General features: G+C 49.8%; 5 protein-coding genes across 5 annotated transcripts; all 5 read left to right on the forward strand.

The window, feature by feature from the left end:
- Positions 1–1,177: 1,177 nt before the first annotated feature.
- Positions 1,178–2,421, forward strand: LOC34621231. The gene is made up of 2 exons (XM_026336254.1): positions 1,178–2,177; positions 2,240–2,421. Exons 1-2 carry the CDS (start codon positions 1,178–1,180, stop codon positions 2,419–2,421), a joined length of 1,182 nt encoding a protein of 393 aa, XP_026192039.1.
- A 1,045-nt stretch (positions 2,422–3,466) lies between these two features.
- On the forward strand, positions 3,467–6,681 carry LOC34621230. The gene is made up of 7 exons (XM_026336255.1): positions 3,467–3,589; positions 3,980–4,077; positions 4,418–5,075; positions 5,274–5,383; positions 5,613–5,734; positions 5,979–6,287; positions 6,515–6,681. Exons 1-7 carry the CDS (start codon positions 3,467–3,469, stop codon positions 6,679–6,681), a joined length of 1,587 nt encoding a protein of 528 aa, XP_026192040.1.
- Positions 6,682–9,532: 2,851 nt separating this feature from the next.
- On the forward strand, positions 9,533–10,435 carry LOC113147060 (U1 small nuclear ribonucleoprotein A-like). The gene is made up of 2 exons (XM_026336256.1): positions 9,533–9,937; positions 10,184–10,435. The coding sequence occupies exons 1-2, from the start codon at positions 9,533–9,535 to the stop codon at positions 10,433–10,435; spliced, it is 657 nt and encodes a 218-aa protein (XP_026192041.1).
- A 4,672-nt stretch (positions 10,436–15,107) lies between these two features.
- LOC34621229 lies at positions 15,108–19,053 on the forward strand. Its single transcript, XM_026336257.1, has 3 exons — positions 15,108–16,336; positions 16,961–17,555; positions 17,755–19,053. Exons 1-3 carry the CDS (start codon positions 15,108–15,110, stop codon positions 19,051–19,053), a joined length of 3,123 nt encoding a protein of 1,040 aa, XP_026192042.1.
- Positions 19,054–20,655: 1,602 nt separating this feature from the next.
- LOC34621228 lies at positions 20,656–21,185 on the forward strand. Its single transcript, XM_026336231.1, has 3 exons — positions 20,656–20,801; positions 20,923–20,944; positions 21,060–21,185. Exons 1-3 carry the CDS (start codon positions 20,656–20,658, stop codon positions 21,183–21,185), a joined length of 294 nt encoding a protein of 97 aa, XP_026192016.1.
- Positions 21,186–22,057: the final 872 nt, after the last annotated feature.

The following is a 22,057-nucleotide window of genomic DNA, read 5'->3' on the forward strand; positions in this document are numbered from 1 at the left end:
TTCTACTAAGCGGTTATTGATTTAGGACCTGAGTGCCCTCTTACGGATAGGTCAGATGCAGTGTGCAGAGTAGTGTGCCCTCCTATATCCTATCTCATTCCATTCTTCCGGTACCACCACAACAGCGAGTCCTCGACACGAAGTGTCAGAAATATCAATGCAACGCATCCCAGGAGTGCCTTTCACCTGTTCGATCAAAGCCCACTAACTGACGTGACAGCATTAGCCCTTGCCTTTGCTGAGACTATAGCTGTTAAATTGACAAAGGCACAAGGCGATACACTAACATATGCAACCCCTGTAGATCTACGGTCGAGTTTTTTGCTCATTTAAATTATTTCTGTACTCGCGTGAATCTGAAGGCAGACAGATTGCATAAGTATATAGCAGCAGCACAGTCTGCTGCGTGCAGTAGGCGGCTTCCGATGAGGCACATCCCGGTGTGACCCAGTTCCCCAGGTTTTCATGCCCGTAAATTGAGGGCTCCTCGAGTTCATTTTAATCAAACAAAAACAAATTTTCATAGAAGGTGAGTACCCCCGCCACTGAGGCCCCAAGACACCGCTATTTCCCCTTGCCGCCCCTTGGCCGGGTGGACTGGGATGCATATTAGATTGCCTCAGCTGCGTTAAGATACAGCCAATAATCATTACTCTCTTCTGTAATCATCCTACTCCGGGAAAAGATAAAAGAAGATAAAGGGTTAGTGGCCAGCAAGTCTTCTCAACAATCGTGTCGGGCCCAGCAGACGGGCCGCGACAAGGACTGGGCTGCCACTGTTCTTCAAGTCTGTTTCGTGCCAAAAATATCACTTCTTTATTTTTGAGTTATTCTTTGTCACCGTAATGAGTGACAGAAGGTTTTCCTTTTGATACTCATGGCAGGCAGATGCGTGCTGCGAGGGGTTCTTTCTTGCCGAGATTGTACTTTGTGGGCGTTGTGCTGCTTCGTCACCCCGTTCCATAGCTACACTAGCATCACCCAGACTAAACAAGTGCATTGAGAGAGGGGCTTCGTCCCAGTTGTCAATGCAGTTGAGGATTCGTGGCCAGCTTTTCGTATTGCCATATTTTCTGCAGACAGTGACCGTCATCACCAGACCGTGCTTCTCTGGAAGCTTCAGATGGTTATAGCGAGTCCTCCATTTAACGCAGACAAGGGCAGGTGGCACAACGAGATGGACACCTCGCAGGTGCGAGATTTCGAGCCCTGCAAGGACTGTTGCGCTTGTTTTGTACCGATCCGTTGCATTATAGATCAGCATGAAGTGGAAATAATCCCGGCGACCGCGCGCAGCAGCACGAGCAATGAATACTCAGCCCGTGGTGGCCCTAGTGTCGACTCGACATCTAGGACAGCCTACGGCAGCACCTCATATCGGCACCACCAGTACCAGCAGTTATCCCAGCGTGCAGCTGCTGCAGGGGGAGTATCAAGCCCCTCCGGTTTATTCTTTGGGGGCCATCATGGCTCCACTGCCCTGAGTCAGGCTGACGAACCTGTGTCTTATCGCAGTGCGACTCCATCTGATCTCTTCATTGACGGAACCAGCAAACAAGATTCTTGGGACTCGAAGGCCCCCCGGGTGCCGCTTATTAACCTAAGAAAGGTGCAGCACCACCAGGCTACGCTTCCTTGGTCTCCTTGTGACAGCGAGAGGCTGAATGTAACACAGAAGACGCATGAAGCCATGGAAGAAGGGGGGCTCAGCAGCCGCTTGCCCGATGACGCCGATGGGCCCCTCAGCAGCACCCTGTTCGGGCCTTCACAGTTAGAGGCAATGTATTGCGGGCAAAAAACCTCCTCTGACATATCTTCGGTATCGAGTAATGATGTAGAGCTCATGGTGTGGGACCAACCCGACTCGGAATCATCTCGCAGATGCATCCCGTCCCCCGTCATTGCCTTTTCAAGTCTCCAGGGGAATGAGGCAGGCAGCACAAGCACCAGTGTCGCTACCACCAGTGAGACAGATGAAGCTTCAAGGGTTGAACTTTTTTGTTTTGGGCACACCGGCTTGCCGTTCTCTGCTTTTCAGTCCCCTAGGCAGCCTAGACCAGGTTCATCTCTATCAGTACACTTTGGGAGTGCCTTAGGTGGCAAAGCCGCGTCAATAAAAGACCACATATACACAAACCATGTCGGTGCTCCCTTTACAAATGGATTTGAGGTTGACAGTTTACCATTGTTTGGGGCCGATTTGACGTAACTCCCTGTGGAGTGTCGTGGACCGCGAAAGAGGATCCGTCCATTACGGGGCCTTCCAATGTTTTGGAAGAATGCGCCCTTACAAATAAGGGCATCGAGACGACAAACCATCAGGAATGGACTTTCTCGGCTGGAGCAACGGAATGCTTCGAGGCCTTCGATGCGGCTATCAACCCGCTACAGCATGAGCGGTCGAACGAAGGCCGTCGCTGAGCCCCTGAAGTTATCGAGTAGAATTCGCACCTCCAATCCCAACGCTCAAGGTGCCCCTCGACACCACTTTAGCTCCTAGGGAGCCGGAAAGCTACCGGAAAGATTGCTGGAAAGTTGTTTAGGGGAATTAAGGGGGCTACTTGGAGAAGTAGCGGGACAGAAGAGGCACAAAGGGGCCTAGCCGACATACGCTACTTCTGCTGCTGTCTATAAATTTGTGCGGCGAGGAGCTGCGAAACTGCATCGGAATTGAATGACACAGCATGGGGAGTGGAGAGTTTATAGGCTGTGGGTATCAATGATTGAGTACTTAATGTATGCGGCACGCCACCTCTACAGAAGTATTTCTCTGCTGTGCATAGAATCCTCGGTATCTTCAACTTTGTTTTGCGTGGGGCACAGCTCCTTTGGGAGAGCTGCAGCAATGTAGTGCTTGTGTTCCCCACACCTCGTTTGTGCGTAATGCATGAACACCCACCAGACTTCGTCCTGCTGAATTGTTTTGTTAGCAGTTGGCTCACGATGAAACCCTCACGATGTATGGGTATCCTGCATTTGTTGCGGGGCGAAAAGTAATGGCTGTTGTAATTAGTGTAAGGGAGCGTGGGGTGCAGCAATACTAGCTAGAGAAGACCTACGGTGTCGTTGCAGCGCTCCCATCCGCTCGTGACGCATTTACAGTCTTTGCATGCACCGCCATCATGGCATACAGAGCTGTATGATTATTTTACCGCACGCATAAGCAGAGCTCACATAAACAGCGTTCTGGTTCGGAACACTGTAGCTCATTGTGGTGCTTGGCACGGACGCTAAACTACAGAATATCGGTTTTAGCTTTCCAAAAAATAATTACTCTGACGAGTCATATACACATTAAATGAGGCGTAGAGAAAATATCTGCATATTTCAGAAGAACTTGATAAGGGAATACGTCTGCTGCAGCTTACCTATGCCATCCGCACGTCCCGAAGCAGCTGCTATAGTTAGTACTGCAGTGTACATATTTATCTGTCTGCTCTAGCCCAAATTTCTTTTTCTGCTTAGGATGAATGCTAGGCGAACAGGCCCTTTAAGTTCAAATGTGCGCCTACATGTACGAGATTTTTGCCCTTTCGCCAAGGCTCGAGCAACAGAATTGCCAATAGCCTTAGCCACCCAGCTAATATTGGTACTCCATTTTCGCAAAAAAAGCGCGTATGATGCTTAACTAAAAGTGATGCATCAATGTCTTTGATTGCTGTTGGTTTCTTGTGAGAACTTCGTTTGGCTGTTGATCGTGTAAGAGGAGTCCCAGCTGGGCTGAGCACTAAGAAAGGAAGAACTGCGAGAACTTACCCCCTCTTTACTCTGATAAAAGCTTTTGAAATTCGTTGGAGCTGAACGATGAGAGCTGAGAAGGGCCCAATGTCCACATAATCCAGAAAATGGTCATGGCCTTCCTCAGCATACAAATATCTTCAGCTCCCCTTGGTGTCTCACCCCGACAAGTGAACTCAGGAGCCTCTACAGAATGGGAGGCGTGTGGCTGCGAGGACCCAAGCTCTGGGCCTCCAACAAGCCCGTAGAGCCCGTTATTTGCTTCTGCACGGAAATTCGTTGGATTCGCCAACAGGGGGAAATGGACTGTGGGCTTGCATGTACTCAAATGATCCTAAGGTGGGTCGCTGTGTCTTGAACACCCTATTGAAACAAGAAAACCAGCCACTCAGGGCCTTCAGAGAAGGAGAGTGCCCCCGGACAAACCAATCTCATGGCTTTTTCCGATACCTTGGGCCATAGTGATATTCGGGCCAAACTTACCCTGAAGCAGACGTTCTGTTTACCTGCATACCATTCTCCAAGCCTTATAATGTGCGACATGTGCTTGTGAACCCTTTGAGATAAAGCAGCCCAACGGCTTCCTTTTTTATACCCACTTGCTCAAAGCAGTCTATCTCCCTGCTACCTCGCTCGCCTCATCCTCGCCAGAGTCTTTCTTCCATCGTTGTTGTCGCAGGACGCTGGATGAATTGGGGGATTGCCCCCAGCCGTCCTTCCTTCTTACAGATTTACGGGAGAATATGCCTTCAAAGCCCCAGGTCTTTGAAAGTCACAGCGAGGACAGTGGAGCCACAACTGGTGTGTATGCTGATTCTGGCCGTGGTCTATCTTCGCGCAGGATTCCAAGGAAGCGTGAGCGGCTGATACGACGTACAGAGGGCTCTCAGGAAGGACGTCTTCCAAACTCTCCTAAAAGCTTTAAAGTATTAGGGTCAACAGGAAGCCATGGGTCCAGTACAGTGGAGTCAGTAGATGCACTTCCGATTGAATATTATTGCATGCGTGCCGATGCAACGGAAGCGAAGCTTGGATCTGAGCTCGCGAACCGCGGGCATTGCAAGTGCCTTAATGAAGTGCTTCAAGAAGCAGGCAGGGAGCGATCCCGTTCACAAAAGGGTGGAAACGGCTTTCTGAAGCAGTGCTCATTAGAAAAGGGCTTCTTCAGTGGTACCTTAAAAAGTGCTCTCAGACCTGTATCCGAGCAGAAGGCGAGAGAATTGCTGCGGCGAGCAGCTCACGGAGGGTGGACTGTGGAACTCCTGCTGCTGCTGCAGCATTTGCCTTGCGGCATTGCCACCTCTTTTACGGGGTTTAACCCAAAGCATGCGGATAAGGTAGACGAAACTGTTATTTCTTCTTCTACCAATAGGCTCCTTTACCCATATACATGCATAAGATGTAGGGTACTGCGGGCATACGTATGCACGCATATAAATGCTTTTACGTTCTGCGTGTCTGTAAAGAGCATTGCTGCGTTGTTTATGTATTCTAACATGGTGATTTGTCTGTATGCGGACTGCCTTCGAGTGCAGCCTTTCTATAAGTCTTTTGCCAGTGCTCACAATGCTTTTGATGAGGAGGCGCAACGCGTCGCATCGCAATTCCGTCAGGCGAGGCGCCTGGGCCTCCAAGTTGTCACTGGGTAAGAAAACTCTGCGTTTTCCTGCAGGAAGCCAAGGCGTCCGTGATGTGCTTTCTTCTTTATTGCTTGCCTGCTTTTGCCTCTTAAAGCATTTTTTTCGTGCTGACCATCCAGGGATAATGCCGCTTATCTAAAAGTTTAGGCGCACTAGTATACGGCTGTTCGCACTGTTTCAGTGCCACAGCTGGGTGCAGTGCATGGTGCTGTTGCTACATACGCATTTGTGCAGAAGAATCTCCCGGGCCTCCCTGGCTTGGGAAGTGCTGAACGGACGAATGGCTATTGTGCTAGTAGACGGGGGGCGCCTTGTTGCCCCAGACCCGCACGAAGTGCCTCCGCAACAGTATGATGGTGAGACTGACCTCTCCGAGTTTAACTGTTAGGGCGCTTGTTGCTGCTACGCTAAGTGCTGCTGATTCGGCCCACTCTTTGGCTTACAGTGACTACATCTTGAATTATAGGCTTCTGAGCTTCAGGTGAAGAGCGTAGACCGCTTTGCTAGTTGACTAGCCCGCCTCAAAAGAAAAGAGCTCGGGCAGATGACAACCCTAGATCTAGGCCAAAGGCCAGACGCTCCTTGCTCTTTCTGGTTCAGGACACTTTGTGGTCGTCTGCGGTGTATCCCTTGCACTAGCGGCAACGGTGCTCGGGACTCAACAGCATCAAGAAGCCGCTTCCTGCGAAATGGAAGCGAAGCCTTTGGACGAAACGCTGAAGAGTAATTTGTTTGTTGCCAGCGAGGACCCAAAGAGAATTTCCCCCGTCTCCTTGACCTCGGCTAGGAATGCATTTGTAGATGGCGTCAGGGCCTGTCAGGTGAAGGCTTTCCTTCTTAAAGATCCCCAGTGTCCCCAGGCCTCGTGGATCACCCCCGAGAGGTTGGACATCTGCAGAGACACCGATGGTGAGCTTGTGTGAACCCCCCTTGGTGCATGTCATAGAATTCGAATCGCCTGTGACAGTTGGTATAGTTCGGAAGCCAGCTCTTACTAGCTCTAAGCCCCATGAGCCAGAGGAATCCGTGAGGGTCAACGTGGAAACGGAGAACAGGGTGGATTCTTTTATTCTCTGCCTGTACACCACGTGCCAGCAAAGCCTGGATGACAACCTTGGCTGAAATGTCCGTTGCAGGGACAGATAATGATCTGATCGTCGTGCAGATGCCAGAACGCCTGCAAAAGGCATGGGTGATGCCCGCACCTTCCGAATCCTCTCAGTGGAGTGAATATACCGCTTCTCCGTACGTTGCAGACCTCCTCGGTGCCAGCTTCATCGAGGCAGTAATTTGGGGACTTTGATGCCCTTTACCGAAAGCTGCACTTTTTTTCAATCTGAAGAGCAACGGCCGTATCTGGTAATACCTAGTGCTTGGCCTGCACGAGCGTTCTTGTCTGTGCACTGAATTTGCACGCATCCTGACAAGCATCTATTCTCTACTTTCTGAACGGTGTATCCAGAGACTATGCGTACATTTGTCTTTGCAGCGCAGTTGTAGGATAGGATACAGAGGAGACTCTGGATGCAAGACTGGGAAGCTTCTTTTGCGTGCCAGATACAAAGCATATGTACATACTGACGCAGGCCTCACTGCATCGGAGCGGTGTCTTGCTTGTTTGGGAACATCCTTACACATATATAGGGCTTGTCCTTTTTACAAAGAAGTTCATTAACTCTATTAATTGCCTATTGCTCTTGCCACCCCTTTTTGGCGGCACCTTTCGTGTCTTGGGTAAAACCTTACTTGCGTGTACCATCGCTTCGAAATAGGGGGCAAGGGAGTTGCCCCCTAGCGTCACCTACGTAGCTCTTTGGTCATATGCAGCAAACCGAAATCGGCTTGCGCATGCCATGGATCTTGGATCATGTAATCCTAAGCAGCTACATGTGGTTTTGACGTATTGGCCACTCAACCCGAGGGCTTGGTCGCTTCAAAATGATGTATGTGGCAGCTCAAGTGCTGGTAGGCCCGCAGCGGCTTTTTCAATGCTAACTACAGTGTGTAGGAGATAAATGAAGTATTTTTGTTGATGTCAGCTTAAGGGAAGCGTTGCGTGGGAGTACTTTCCCTTACATCCACAACAGGCCCTGCTGTTCTGTGGCAGGGGCTTTTAGGGCATATGTGGTACTGATGAACTGAGCAGACCAATCATAGAAGTTAGTTGTTGTTGGCGCATTCGATTTGCTGCATACCGGGCTTAGCGCAATGCTGCAACAGTGAATGCAGGGTGGCTGAGCGCTAAGCTCTCCTGTGCAGCTGCATTTGCCAAGACAGCTCGCAGTCCGGAGCTACATGAGCTGCTGCTGGATTATCTTCCCCCACAACCGAACTCTGTCCGGTGAGTGCAGGGGAAGGCATAGACCTTTCAGGTGGACGCTATGTACTGCCTTTTAACTTCTGGGTGAGCTTAGGATTGATGATCTCCTTGTAGATGCCCTGGCCGAAACGATCTACATCTCTTCCCTCAGGAGACCGCCACGTTTTCCGCCGACACAGATGCGGAGTACAGAGAACTGTGAGATGCTGATTTCCCGTAACCGACACAATGTTTGGGCAGAATTAGGGGTAAAACAGCACTCTTTGAAATCTTACCTGGCAGCTACATGAGCCAGAACATCAGTACTTCTAGCGGAGAAATGCAGAGCTGCCCAGCCATTGATAAAAAAAAGTGTTACACGCACTCTGTACAGTTCATAATATGTTTTAAAGGCTTTCACGAAGCTTCTACAGCCACAGATGGTGTTTTTTGAAATAAACTGCCTTCTCTGAGGTCTGCACAGTTGGGTAGGTCTATTGCGTGCAACACCACATTGAGAGCCTTCTAGCACACAAAATGTGTTCAACTGCGAATTATTGAAAGGCTGAATATTTAATCTTGATCTGGACATTCGCGCATGCCCTTTGCTGCAGAGTAAATTTCGCTCAACACACTAGGGGTTGATGCGTTGTGCCTGTGAGCCAGTTGCTATCTGGCGGATTAGGCTATGCTATGTCACGTTTTAACACACTACTTGAGTGTATCTAAGATTTTACTAATGGACAGAGTATTTGAATTGTTTGCCCACATATCTTATTTATCGTAGGTTATCTGTAGTTCGAATACAACTAGACACAATGTTGTGTGCGTATGCGCTAGATGCGATGGGCCCCTAGCATTAAGTGCTCGGAATTACATATGGAGTGTAGCTGCGCGCGTCCTAGGTATTCCTCTTAGCGTATGTCAGAGACTCTGGGGCCTTGTCCAGGGGAAGCGGGGAATTCTTTGAAGTTCAGTGGCTCTGGGGTTGAGTGTTTCCCTACAAAGCCATAAATCGAGTGCTACGCCCCAAGGTAGAGAGTTTCATGTAGTTCCTGATCACAGTGAGAGTGTCCACATAGCCTCTTATCTTTAAGAAAATGCGTATTTCATTTTTCTGCATAGGTCAGCGGGTTGCTGAAGTAGGCTATCTATGGTATTTAGCCAGAGCACGACATTTCGTGAAGTGCATGGGGATTTCCATAGTACAAGCTCTTAAGTGGGTGCCTAAGTAATTCCTGCCTTACTGATATAATGATATTACGCATATGTGTATATTATTTGTTGTAAAAAGCAAGCGCAAAGCTTCGCACTGAGCCCACGGCAGGCCACCCCAGCGTTTTATGTATGCAGGAGCCCCAACCAGCGGCGGCATGCGGCTTCTGGGGGCCTTTAAGGGGCCCCTGCTTCCACAAAGGGACTTGATTTTTGACCCTCCTTTGGCTGAGGGGCACAATTTACTACTGTGGAAACCCATCGTCTGTTTGGGCCTTGGAGGCCTAAGAACCTTCCGTCTTGGGGGGCCCCTTTGATGCATGCATCCACGGGTACAAACAAGTATCACGCTTTTTTCTCTTTTCCCTCTCTTCTACGCTCATTTTGGCTCTCAGCAAGGCACTCCTAGATTTTCACAATAGGGATTGGCTGGTCCTTAAGTCCGCACAGGTTATTCTTCAAATCCGCCAGGGGTGCCCAGGGTTCGTGTTGGCTTTGGGTTTTAGAAAAAGTTTCTTCTGTAATTCCCATCACTTGTTTCCTCTCCGTCGTCTTCTTTTCTGTAGCTGAGTGTCTTGGAGAGCCGCTGCAGCTCCCTGCTGCCTTCAATCAGCCGTTACCCTCCTCAGCCTTGTTCTCGATGGCTGCAAGTGCTGCTCCGGTGGGGCCCCGTGTGGGTGCCCCTGCTACGGCAAGTGCTGTGGCAGATGTGGTGCCCAACCCCACTCTGTACTGCAACAACCTAAACGACAGGGTGCAGCTGAGTGACCTCGTAGCGTGCCTCTATGAGTGCTGCTCTGCCTTTGGTGTAGTACTGGACGTAGTTGCAGGGCGGAAGATTAGAGGCCAAGCCTTCGTGGTTTTCTCCGAGCTAAGCTCCGCCACAGCAGCATTGCGAGCGCTGCAGGGCAAGGAGTTCCTCGGCAAACCGCTCCATATTGCGTATGCAAAGACCAAGAGCGATGCGTATCTCAAGCACGTTGACCAGTTTAAACCAAGGAAGCCACATGCACCAAGAACTGCAGTTGTTGCTACACAATCCAAGGTGAATAATTCCCACTTCTTTTAGAGCAACGTATCCGGCAGAGGGTCGAGCTACCCTGCCTGCCTGAGTACCATAGGTAGCGATTTGCAGCCTGGTTCACTTGAGAGCGGGACAGCAACAGCTACGGGCTGATCGACTCGCTGTCTTTCTCCTCGTATGTGCAAGTAGCTAGTTTGTTTATCTTGCGTTCGGTCGTGTGTTGTGTTTCATTGCGTGTGCCTTCGCATTGTATTGTGTTTTGTTTAGGGTACTGCAGCGCCATCTGAAGGAAAGTTTTCTCTATTTGTTGAAAATCTACCGGAGAAGGCGAGCAAAGCCTCACTCGAGATCCTCTTCTCTCAGTACCGAGGCTACGCAGACACCCGGTTGGTAGAAGGCAGAGGGGTGGCGTTTGTGGACTTTACCTCGCAGCCTTTCGCCGAGGTAGCTTTGCAGGGCTTACAGGGATTCAAATTGACGCCTAGACATCCTCTTCGCATCTCACATGTAGACAGGTGATAAAAACTGGATATAAAGTAAAGCGGAATGCGGGCAAACGTCACTGGCGGTCTGATTTCGCTACCTCTACAGACTGCCTGTTGCACTTGACCAGCAGGCGGGGGATACGGGGGAATTAGGACGGGGCAGACACTCGAGACAGTAAGATATATCCTGGGCAACCTCGGGCCATCAACCGAAGACCCCATTTAGGGTTACTTGAATTAAGCACTGTTGAAGAGACGGGCTTATCCGGTGCATAGCAAAGCAGTTGCTTTTGGTCCCAGAGTTATTATGGCCATACTGATGGCTAGCTATCTGGCCAACCAGCTACCTTTGTGCGGACTGCCAGATGAAGAGGACAGACATGGTATCATTTGGATGTAGTTCAACCTTGCATGTGAACAAACACGCACTGACCTCAAGAAGCCATTGCTTTTGGTGGTAGTCGGCTTTTTACAGAAGTAGCACCCGGTAAATGTAGGACTCATGAGGGTTTTATTAGGCTCAACGAGCTAGAAAGATTTATGCCAAACTTTGGTGCGGCTGCGGTCCCCAAGAGTGCAACGTTGTTGCATCGATTCCAAGTTAGTGGCCTTCGTATCTGTTCGCTGCACAGCTGCATCGGAGGCAGTAACGATAGAACTTAAATATCAGCGCTTCAGCATGGCGCTATGTTGCCATAAATGCACATCAGTGAGCTCCTTAAGAAGTTGCCCTGCTTTTTTGTGCCCCACTCTCTGTGTTCAACAACGTTCTGCTTCATTAGCTACGCCGAGGCAGAACGGCTGTGGCCTTATGCAGTCACGATGTCGGAGGGATTCCAGCAATAAACTGTACCGAACAATGTGAGCAGCATGCTATGTTAACGCTCCCCTCACGCCGTTCCCCTGTCTTAAGCCCTTTGGCGTCAGAATAGCCGCATTAGCATGTGTCGTTGCCTGTCTTGTTTTCCATTTTTTAGCTTCACGCGTGCCAAAAGTGGGGGAGGGATGAACCCATTGATTCATTAGGTCGTTGGTGGTTACTATTCAAGGCTCCTAGGTGTTTCATTTCTAAGACTGAGCGTCAGCTGCAGGTGACAGACTCAACTGAACAACTGCTACAGTAAGAGCCCTCTTCTGAGATGGGCACTGTACTTATTAGACTGTCTGCGCACAAAGTGCCGCAACGCCTTTCTAAATACAACGATGACTGGGGAAGATGCATCTTCATGAAATCGGTTTGAGCTCCAGTGAACTGTACTCTACACAAATATCTAGGAAAGGGATGGTGTGTACCTTATATAACAGGATGCTTAACTAGATGGGTGCACAGTGAAATAGCATTCAAGAACTTCACAGTGCGGGGCAAGAGGAACTGCGCGAACTTCCTAACCAACTTAGGTACAGTTTTGAGAGATTCTACCGCGTGCGAAAGACTCCGTGATTGAACGGCAAAGTATGCCACCAAGCTGCACAACAAACAACTGGATGGGCGTGAATGATGCACTCCAGCAGCTCAAGTCGCTTGCCAGCCCAGAGGAAGGTTAGGGGGCAAAGTTGCATTCATGTAATTTCCGCTCAAATGTGTTTCAATGAGGTAATGGTCGCGTATCGACTGTCTGGTTTGGCAGTCAGTTATTAACTTTCCATGGTGGCTCTCAACTCAACCTTAGTGAGTGGATGCTGCGCACCCCTCTGCTAAGTTGGCATGCGTTCAACGGACTGAGCTCTACATTTAAACGCTTCCTACTGACCCATCTATATTTATTATGACTAGCGGTAAAATTGACTAATCGGTGTATCTGTTCACATGCTGTACGTGTTGGAAAGTAGCGTCAGCACTATACAAGCGGACGCGAAATTGTGAGCATGTGTGCTAAATGCTACGCGCAACTGCTTGTAGATGCTTCAAGTGCTTAGAGGGGTCAGCAGTGCACACACTAACTTTCGATATCAACTCATGCCTGACACCTGGTGGAGGCGGGAAGGGAAGAGGGCGAGGTTCTTGCTAACCACTGAATAAATATCAGTTAAGTATGAACTAAGCTTAGAGTCAATAATCTTTCTCCAGACGCCTTCAAATCGGGCTTGAGAGTCCGCAGCAACGCTGGATTCATTTCAGTATTTCTGCTCATCCAGTGGCTGTGGATGCAGTAAAATGTATTGTTTCCCCAGATCAGTTCTATGGTTTAAATCAAGTTATTTAATAATTTAATAGTTTGACATTTTTTGACAGCAGGCTGAGAAGAAACCCCTTAACGCAGTGAAAGTACATGTTCGGGTAACGCGTATGATGGCGCACAGGCAAGCTTGCACGCTTGAATGAGCCCAGTAGTTCCTCAGCTGGTAGTGGCATGCTTTCGGAGCTGGCAATGTGTTTATGCATGCGTCGATAGTATTGGGCAGCCCCGTAAAGAGTGACGGCCTACAGAAGGGAGGCACTCGAACATTTCATCCGTGGGCTAAGGTTGGATCGCTTTGTACCCCTGATTTAAAGAGAAACGAGTACACCACACTGCATGTTTGGTAAAGAGTAATGCGCTTCGATATGACCCCGATTCACGCAGTGCATAGAATCTGCAGGAAAATGGTTTTTCCGTCTATGAGTTGTATATGAAACGTCCCCGGATAGTGTTCGTACATGTCCTTTACACTCAGCTTTATGTGAGAGCCTTCTCGGCTATCTCGTCTCTGCAGTCTTGCCCGAGCCTCTGTTAGTGCTTGAAAATCATCCATGTTGCCACGCCTGGGCTGTTGCAGCACGCAGAGATTGTTCTATTGGGCGCGGAGCCATTACTAAACTGCTGTACATTTAAGTCCAGTCACATATCCTTTTTTGTCAATAGGACGCTTACACATTTTAGCGCTTTGAAGACAGCGACATATCGCGCCACCAGAGTTGCTTCGGTAAAGACCCTCGTTCGTTGTTGGATACGGAGTGGGTCGGTATTCTCTTTTTTCCTTCATGAGCTGACATCCACGTTGTTTTCCTCACTCGCCTTGCTTTTGGCCTTTTGCCTAATCGAAGGATGACGATGAGTCGGGAACGCTTTTTTCGTCTCCCCTGCAGGTAGTTGGTCTTGAAGTGCAGGTATGGAGCACGAGGGCGTACGTTTTGAAATGCGCTGGGGGGCATGGAGTAGCTCGTTAACCTACACTTCATTTCTTTGTACAATGCTAGTTATTTTGACTAAGAAGCAGAAACACTTGACTAATGGGCTTGTCTACTCCAAGTTATTATTAATGCAAAGGATTGTTAGTCAGTACAACAAGACGCGATGTGGTGTGTGTGCGCGTGTGTATGTCTGTGCTTGTGCACATTACATGCTTTGTGCAAATAGCTGTGTTAAGGGCGCAGCGTGTTTTGAGGGTGCAGCCACGCGCTCCCTATGTGTCTTTCTTATCGCATTTTGTAAAGTCTGGCAGGCGCGAAAAGGGGGAATGCAAGAGTTCAAAAGTACTCAATAACTCTAGGTGATGTTTGTGCGGATTCTGGAGTGAAGTGCCTCCTTGGGTGACCTTGCATTGAACCTTGGAGCACATGCGGACGACAGCGAGCTGTAAAGTATCGAGCTTATGCTAATCCTCAACTGATGAGATATATAGGTAGTCAGGCCAAATGGTCAATTCTCTACTGATTCTTTGTTTAATAGAACTATTGAAGTATACAGGCTCAAGTGTAGTTTTTGCCCAATACAGCCATAAAAGAAGCCATACAAGGGGCAGTAGTGATGTAGGATTGGAAACCCTCACTGTAGTCATCTTCCTTATGGGAATACTAAATGCTCCAAGCGTCAGGGCACGATGAAATAAGAACCTCTAAAAGAGGGAAATATAAGGTGGTCCTCCGGTTATATCTCGTATGTCTGTTGCGTACTGCCGTGTTGCCCCGTGCATCGGCACCTATAGCCTTTAGACCTATCCACTCTAAGGTTATCTGTCAGTGTTGCAGCATATGTGTTGCTCGTAGACCCCAAACAAGTGGGTAGGGACCTGGAGTGCATATACGATGCGCTGACTCATGGGACTTTAGGCTGTAGGTACAGGCCCATATAGGTCTTACTAACAACACCATCCTGTCCTGTAATTTTCATTCGAGTTGTTCGAGGGCTGGAGTGTTGCCACAGTTACGTACACATCCCAAATCCTCCGCAGTTTAGCTTTCCTGGCTTCGACTGTAAGTAATTCTCCATTCGAGAAGAAATAAAACAGAGATTATTTCAAGCTTTGCCTTTGCTGGTCAAATTAGAGTGCTCAGATAGCGGGGGCAGGGGATCTTCCATTCCCTTCTCTCAGACGGGGCCCCGAAGCAAAAGTGGATTCCGGTGCCTCCGGAGTTCAGGTCACCTAGTCCCTCTAAGTAGATTTGCTCGTAGGTATTCCAAAACAGTTTTTTTGTAAAGGCTTCCTGAGCGTCGGACTCAAGGCCACCTGAGGAACTTCGCGGGAGTAGGTAAATCCCGGTAAGCTTGGGGGGCCACCACACCAGCGGTTTAACTAGTATTCACCCCTACTCTGTGACACCACACTGCCCAGCTCTCCACAGAGAGACTCTAGGCAGCTTATAGTGAGGACGCAAAGCAGCCAACTGGCTGATTGTGCCAACGTTCTCCCGAATAATTGTAAAGCGGAATTTCTTAATACCCAGCCGTGCACTCAGTGAGTTGCCATGCTCCCATGCTCATGCGACCCCAAGGGCATCTGTGTCTATGGAGGAGGGACTAATTAGGGTCTCACATGGGGCGCTCGCTGACTGCCGTGACCCTCAAGGAACCCACCCCCATGGTGGACCAGTGGGAAGTTCCCTGCAGCAGTGCTGGTTCTCCGCTCGCTGCATTGCACACATAGACGCGGATTGCTTTTACGCTCAAGTAGAAGAACTATCTGATCCATCCTTGCGGTTTCGACTCTTAGCTGTGAGACAAAAGCACACCGTGGTCACCTGCAGCCTTCGCACTCGGGCGGCTCTCGGCAACATAAAAGGTATCTCCGTCGCGAGTGCTCTGCGCCGCTGCCCCGCACTCTGCATTGTTAATGGAGAAGATCTCACCAAATACCGCAGAGTATCCGATAGGCTACTGCAGCTGCTGCAGGGGCAGCCCTGGCGCGGTGTACCAACAGTGCTCTCCTCTAGAGGTACACCAGAGAGGACAGAAGCCTCCACTGAGATCCAGTGCTGCTGCTGCCGCCAGTTTACCGAAGCAGCACGATCGGAATGGTGTGATGCTGCTGCGGCAGTCGCAGCGGACTCGGCTGCGGCTCCACGACCTGTGCAACGTCTGGGCCTTGACGATTTTTTTTTGGATATCTCAGAAGCCTCTCGCGCAGTTGCAGGATCTCTCTTGCGCATCATGTACCAGGTCTCTCATCAGCTTTGTGCCTTCGTGTCAGATGGGGGATGCGCAGAGGGATCTGGTTGCAGCTGCTCTCTGCGGCTAGTCATTACCCCTCCACAGAAACAGCCTAGGGCGTCTGGAGTGTTCCTGCCACCCAGTGCGCTGCGGTGTCGCCGCTGCAGCCGCTGCAGTGGAAGGCTGCAGCAGCCTATGGACTCCGGAACAACTATCTCTCCGCCTTTCTCAGCAGCGCATGCGGAGCTTGCGGGAGCCCCCTCCAGCAGCTGCTGCTGTGAGTGGGAGCTCTCTTGCCCCGCCTTTGTGTATGATGTCAAGGGAGAGGCATCATCTGCAATGTGTCACGGGAAAAGGAGAAGTTCCGACAGCGCGGAGAGGCTGTTGAGCGAGCCACTTGCTTTGAAGCCTCTTCTTGCCTCGGTGTATAACAACGTCCTCCTGGAGGAGGAGCTTTCGGAAAGCCCTGCTGGTGAACGCAGCTCCGCGAAGTCAAGAAAGCACCAGCAGAGGCAGGAACAGGGGCCTACACGTCAGCGGCTCATCGGACTGGCTGCAGCAATCGACGATACGATCGAGGCCTCCAGGTGGCCAAGTTGCGCTGAAAAATGTCGGCAGCACCAGCAGCCACAACAAAAGCAGCTGCAGCAGCATACACCTGGCGCATCAGTGTGCTTATCCGCCTCAAACGAGTGCACTTGTGGTGTACAGAGGCTGTTACTAGTAGTGGCTGCCCATCTGACTGAGGCGATGCGGGGACTCATTTTCTCAACCTTTGGGGGCCTCACGACTACCGGCGGTGCGCTTGCAGCCATCTTTTTTGTAGCACAGGCTTATTGTACTCTGCACGGATATCGTCAAGAAGCTGTGTAGGACATGTGGGGGTGTCTCTTGACAGTTTACGGCTGGGGCACGAAACACTTAGTTCCGCTTTCTAGAGCTTTCTGAGTCCGGAGGATATGGTTGAGCATGTCTCAGGTATTTGCAGCAACAAGACGCTGGCTAAGATGGTTTCTAAGGAGCATAAACCTAGCCAGCAGACGTTGTTGCTCAGAGAGCACCGCAGGCGCTTTTTAGCCAACAAAGCGCTCCGTTCTCTCCCTGGCATTGGTGAGCATCACGATGTTCTCTCTCAACGTACTGGCTCCTGTCCTCTCTTTTGCTTCTGCTTGTTATCATATCCCTGCCCAATATACAAGGTGCTGCTGTAGTTACGGCTTTTCAACGATGCTCGACCCGCTTGCTATGCTCGTTAACTTCGTGTCCTTCCTGATGGCATCATGTGCAATGCGCTTAGGTGCTGCTACGGCTCGGCGTTTGGCTGCTGCCAAAGTGAATACCTGCAAAGAGCTCTTGGCCCTATCGACCAGCGATCTTGCATGTGTCTTGTCTACAGCCGTCTCCTCTCTTTCCAGTGCATCTTCGAAGCTCCCCCAGCAGCAGCGGAAGGGGCTCCAGACATTAGGCCTGTCCTCTCCAGGTGTATGCACACCATCAGAAACCGCCGTAGCCCATGCAAAGCGGTTGATGCTAGCTTGCTCGGGAGACGAGGCCGAGGCGGTGGAAGCGACGTCCGGGGCACCAAAGACTGTGACTGCAGAAGATTCCTATGCCGCACGGCCCATCATCACTTGGAGCTTTTTAACGCAAGAACTCAAGAGACTCCTTGGGCGGCTGCTACTGCGGCACGAAGAGACAACCAGTCGCTCGGGCCTCGTTGCGTCGTCGTTGCGTGTATCTGTAGGGTGCGCCTGTGGCAGATTGTGTGTTCTTCAGGATAACCCCGGGTTCGATGGTCCTTTTGGCGCTCAATGCATGAACATACACCTATGAGTGCCGCTGTAAGACGGTTGTTGCTGCGGTTCCAATTGCCATTCCTATCGAAACTGCAACGTTGTTTTTTGTTTTCTGCTGCAGCCTTAGAAGTCATTTTCACCGGTCTAGCCGCTCTACATTGCTGCCAGCGGATATTCGACATTTGCTGGGGAGTTATTCTCCCCGCAAGGGTCCGCTACCGCGTCAAGCCCTAAATGCTCTCCCTCCCAAGCTGGAATTCCCTGATGGGGAGGAAGGCACTGCGGAGAATACGTCTGCGCATCATGTTGAGTGCCTAGGACAGGAACAATGTACAAAGCACCTTCAGCACTTTGAGAATCCTCTGCACACCGCACTGTCAGCGCTGGCCCTTCAACTCTTTGGGAAGGTTTTTGAAGTCCCCGTTGGGTCGAGCGCAAGGCCCTTGAGTGATATCAGCGTCCTAAGCATTACCTTCGCGGGCTTCTCGCCTCAAGGTACTCGTATGGCAGATGTGCGGGAGACACGCAGAAAAAGCGGAGACAGTCCACGTACTATTAAAGATTTCTTTTGCCAGCACGCTGTAACCAAACGGCAACAGAGAGAACTCGATTACAATGAGTCATGCAGCGCCTGCTCGCCACATTCATTAAGGCATCCCAAAGGAACTGAGTTGCTTACAGTGGAGCCGACATGTGAGGGGAGACAGAGCGTTGGATCTGAGGGTGAGGAAGCGTTTGCCAGAGCAGACAAAAGTCCCAGAGGGGCTTCCTCCGAGATCTCACTTAGCCTCAACTGCCGCGCTTGGAAAACTCAGGAAGACGAAGGGGATGGCGACTGCCAACAGGAGGAAATAACAAGAGCTTCTGGTCCATGTGCCACGGTTTTACACCGCAATAAAATTGAGATCATCAGTATCTCCTCTCGTGAGTCGTCTCCGAATTCTCGTGGATCCTTGTCCTCTTCACCCACTGACGAATGCGAGGGGTGTATGAACAATAAGGCCACCAAATCAAATGCAGTAGGAACCCCCGTAGGCTGCCACACAGGCGACGAGGTGGTGGCGGTAGGGAGGCGTCTGTCAGCTTCATCCCAGTGCGAGGCCTCAGGCTACCAATTAGAGCAGCCCCTGCCATGTACTGACCAAGAGAATAGAGGCTTGCATAAGCACGAATCAACGAAGGTAAATGCTCAGAGAGGAGTAAATACACGCCGAATAATGAGGCAGCCGATGTCTGAACACCGACCAGCAGGTTTCAAAGTGCAAAGAGCTTTCACACGGGAAAATGCAAGTGAGAGAGCCTCAGAAATATCCCCCAAAGTATCGTGGGGCTGCCTAGACTGCGAGCCAGCTCGCTTTCCGGCCAGTACACATAAGGGAAACAAGCGACCGCCTCTACGGAACGACGAAGCGGCAAGTCAGAGAAAAGCGGGGCGAAAAAGCGGGGTATCGAAGCCACCTGTGAACCTGACTCATTTTTTCCCGTTTACGTCGCCAAAGAAAGACTAGAAGCACTGGAAAACTGTATGGATTGAGGTGGCAGCAAACGTTTTGGTCTCTACCCGCAGCGCTTTATATGCTTGTTTTAATTCATCGGGTCCTCACAGTGCCTAGTCCTAAGATCAGGATACACACCTCTCTCCCGTAGCACATGTTGAGCGGGGTTCGTTAATTCCTCGGTTGATCTATCTTTAGAGCTGACTCAGCGCTTCTACGTTTATTTTTTAGCGGCAGCTGCTGGGTACTGATGCTGTACTTGCTAATTGCTTGTACCACGATAATGTAGGCATGTATATTTTCTGCCGCATTAGTTGTATCTGACTAGCCATTAGCAAGGATTTGACATGTTGGCATCCCTGTTCGTACATTTTCTTTTTTGCGGAGTGCGATAGCTCAATACAAGACGAGAGGATGTTGTGCACGTCTGCGCTAGATGCTATGTGCAACTAGATGTGCATGCTTGGGGTACTTTGAGGATGCGGTAAGGCGCACACGGGCTTGCCCTCTCCCCTGATGTCTGGAAGTCCGAAGGACGCGGGCGGGAATTAGAGGAGGCTTTTTGAAAAACGCTATATAGCTTTCCAAGCTTGCATTGAGTCTATAGCTAATTGCTTTTCGAGCGAAAAGTTTTGATGGAATGTTCTACTGCCCATGCTTCTACACATCACCCGTTGTGCACGATTTATTAGGGCACCCGAGTGGCTACCTGCGACAGGCCACATGGATACCCGGATGCTAAGTAAAATATTTTCCACTGTAGCATTACTGATGTATCTTTTTCTGAGGCCGTGGTAATGCTGTCCACGAATTCGCGTGTTCAAACATCTGCAACAGGTTGGACTGAAGACCCTGTTACATTTCCATGCGCCCTCCGAGCATGTGCATACAAGGGTGCAGAAATAAAGCAGAACTTACTGTTATGATGTTAAAATTTGTTGCATGTTAATCAGACTTAGCTAATTAGCAGGGTCGCAGCTTCATCGTCACTCAGCTCTTCATGGTTTGGTCATCAGGACTCGTGCTTGCTGCTGTTGCTACATTAGGGATCTGAAGGGGATAACTACAGAGACAGTATGAACATAATAACGATATGATTCTAGCAGCCAAACCTTTATGGCTAGCTGAATTTTCAGGTGGGAGGTGGGAGGGGGGTGAATGTTTACTTCTCAATGACGGGTTCTGTAACAACTGATTAATGGTGGACCAGACAGGTGGTGAAGCAACGCTGGCATTGAAAAGAGCAACTCCTGGCAAAACCTTAATTAAGTTTGATGTGGTGTGCTATTTGTAATGTTTTAAAGCTAGCATGGTGCCATACATATGCAAGAATTGCTCCAGCAAGTGGCATATGGTGATGCAGCCAGCACCATGGCGGCATGTCGCCAGTGACGGTGGTGGGGTGGGGGTGACTTACCTTCTCTCTTGCAGTCAGTTTCATTAAGGTATAACTTACCCTGCTTGTTGTCTACGGTTTTTTGCTGAGAAATTTCGAGTGAACTGGCATCGTTCGAAATTCTCGGCGCTTTCTAGCGTCTCTTGTGCCTTGAGCTTTTATTACAATTCTCGGTGTTTGTCACTCTTTTACTTGGCGATTTCCTCCTTACCAACAACATGTCGCGGCCCAGGAAAGATCCTATGGATCCTCTGAATTGGGAATACCGACTTCAAGACAGTTCCTTCTCCCAAGCGCGTTCAGTAGACGGCTCCCTGAGGGAATCACACTCGGTAAAGTACGCTGCAGGATCTTATGAATACAAGTGAGCCCTGTTTACCCATTACCCAGCCCTAAGAGGTTCAAGTGGTCTGCTAGTTCTCATCCAATGCTCCGAATAATCGCTCAATCCAGGCTTTTTTGTAGTGTTTTCCCCGTGGGTGCAGGTACATTACCTTGACTAGGCAGGTAAGGCGCCTGCTGAGCCTGACGTTGACGCACGCACCCATACCCTTCTCAACACCTTTCAGTTTTCCATGACGCATAATGACATGGTCGCCTTTTTTATTTGTGCGTTATGCAGCAATACGATATCTTCCGGGAGGCGCTACGACGGAACCCTCGTGGCTTGGTGTCTGAGCAGTATCTGCTACAGGTGCTGCATGTTCAGCAGACTCCAGGCTGGGAGCACTATTACATTTACCCGTAAGCTAATAATGACCCAAAACGGGTTCTTCGCCACAATAAATGGCCAAGTGTTAAAGCTTATGAAGGAGCTTAACAGCCGAATAACTTTAATTCACATTCCGAACTAGGCTTTACCGTCAAGTGCATTTCTGGACAATAGTGTAATGTGTGCTCAGCATGAATCCTCACGTATTATGTCTGAGGAGGCCCAGGGCAGGCGCTTCCAACACAAAGAAAGAACTTCAAATCCTGTCAAACGCCGTGCAAGGATGAAATTCAGCACACTGAACGAAGCGTATAGATCGAGATCATGGGAATGGCCAGAAAGTTTCACACAAATGGTATTGTGTTGGTGGATCGGATGGGCTGCTCTATGACCTACAGCAGCATTCCTTTTATACATTGCAGGTTGCCACCGTCTTTCTCACAGTCATTGTATTTCCGTGTGATCCCCAGTGTCTATTTTCCTTTTTATAGTCATGTCAAGTTGTTTTTGTCCATAATATCAAGTTGGATGCTTAGTTATACCAAAGTTGTGGAAGCAACTTTTTGGGTCAAAGCACCCGACTGTGATTCTTTGACGAGCAGTCACCCGCATTCGCCTTTCGTGCCTCATGAGGCATAGATTAAACCCTTACGGAGGCGAATCCGCCCGCTTTGCACACTCAAAAATTGTCACTTGTCTGTTCAGCCCCCCTGCGAAAAACTGTATTAAGCGCCCGCTTGTACATGTATCCTGCTGCAAGTATCAGCTGACATCTAAACAGGAGAGTCAACCTGAGCCTTGCTGAGGCCCTAGTTGCGTCGTAACCAAATAAGAAGCGTACACACATTTGCCAGCCCTGTGTCACACGACAGTAGCGGCTGGATATCCGTTGGTCGCATGCATTTAGA

The sequence above is a fragment of the Cyclospora cayetanensis genome, unplaced genomic scaffold (assembly GCF_002999335.1).
Source record: "Cyclospora cayetanensis isolate NF1_C8 unplaced genomic scaffold, CcayRef3 CcayRef3_contig_119, whole genome shotgun sequence".
Taxonomy (NCBI): Eukaryota; Apicomplexa; class Conoidasida; order Eucoccidiorida; family Eimeriidae; genus Cyclospora; species Cyclospora cayetanensis.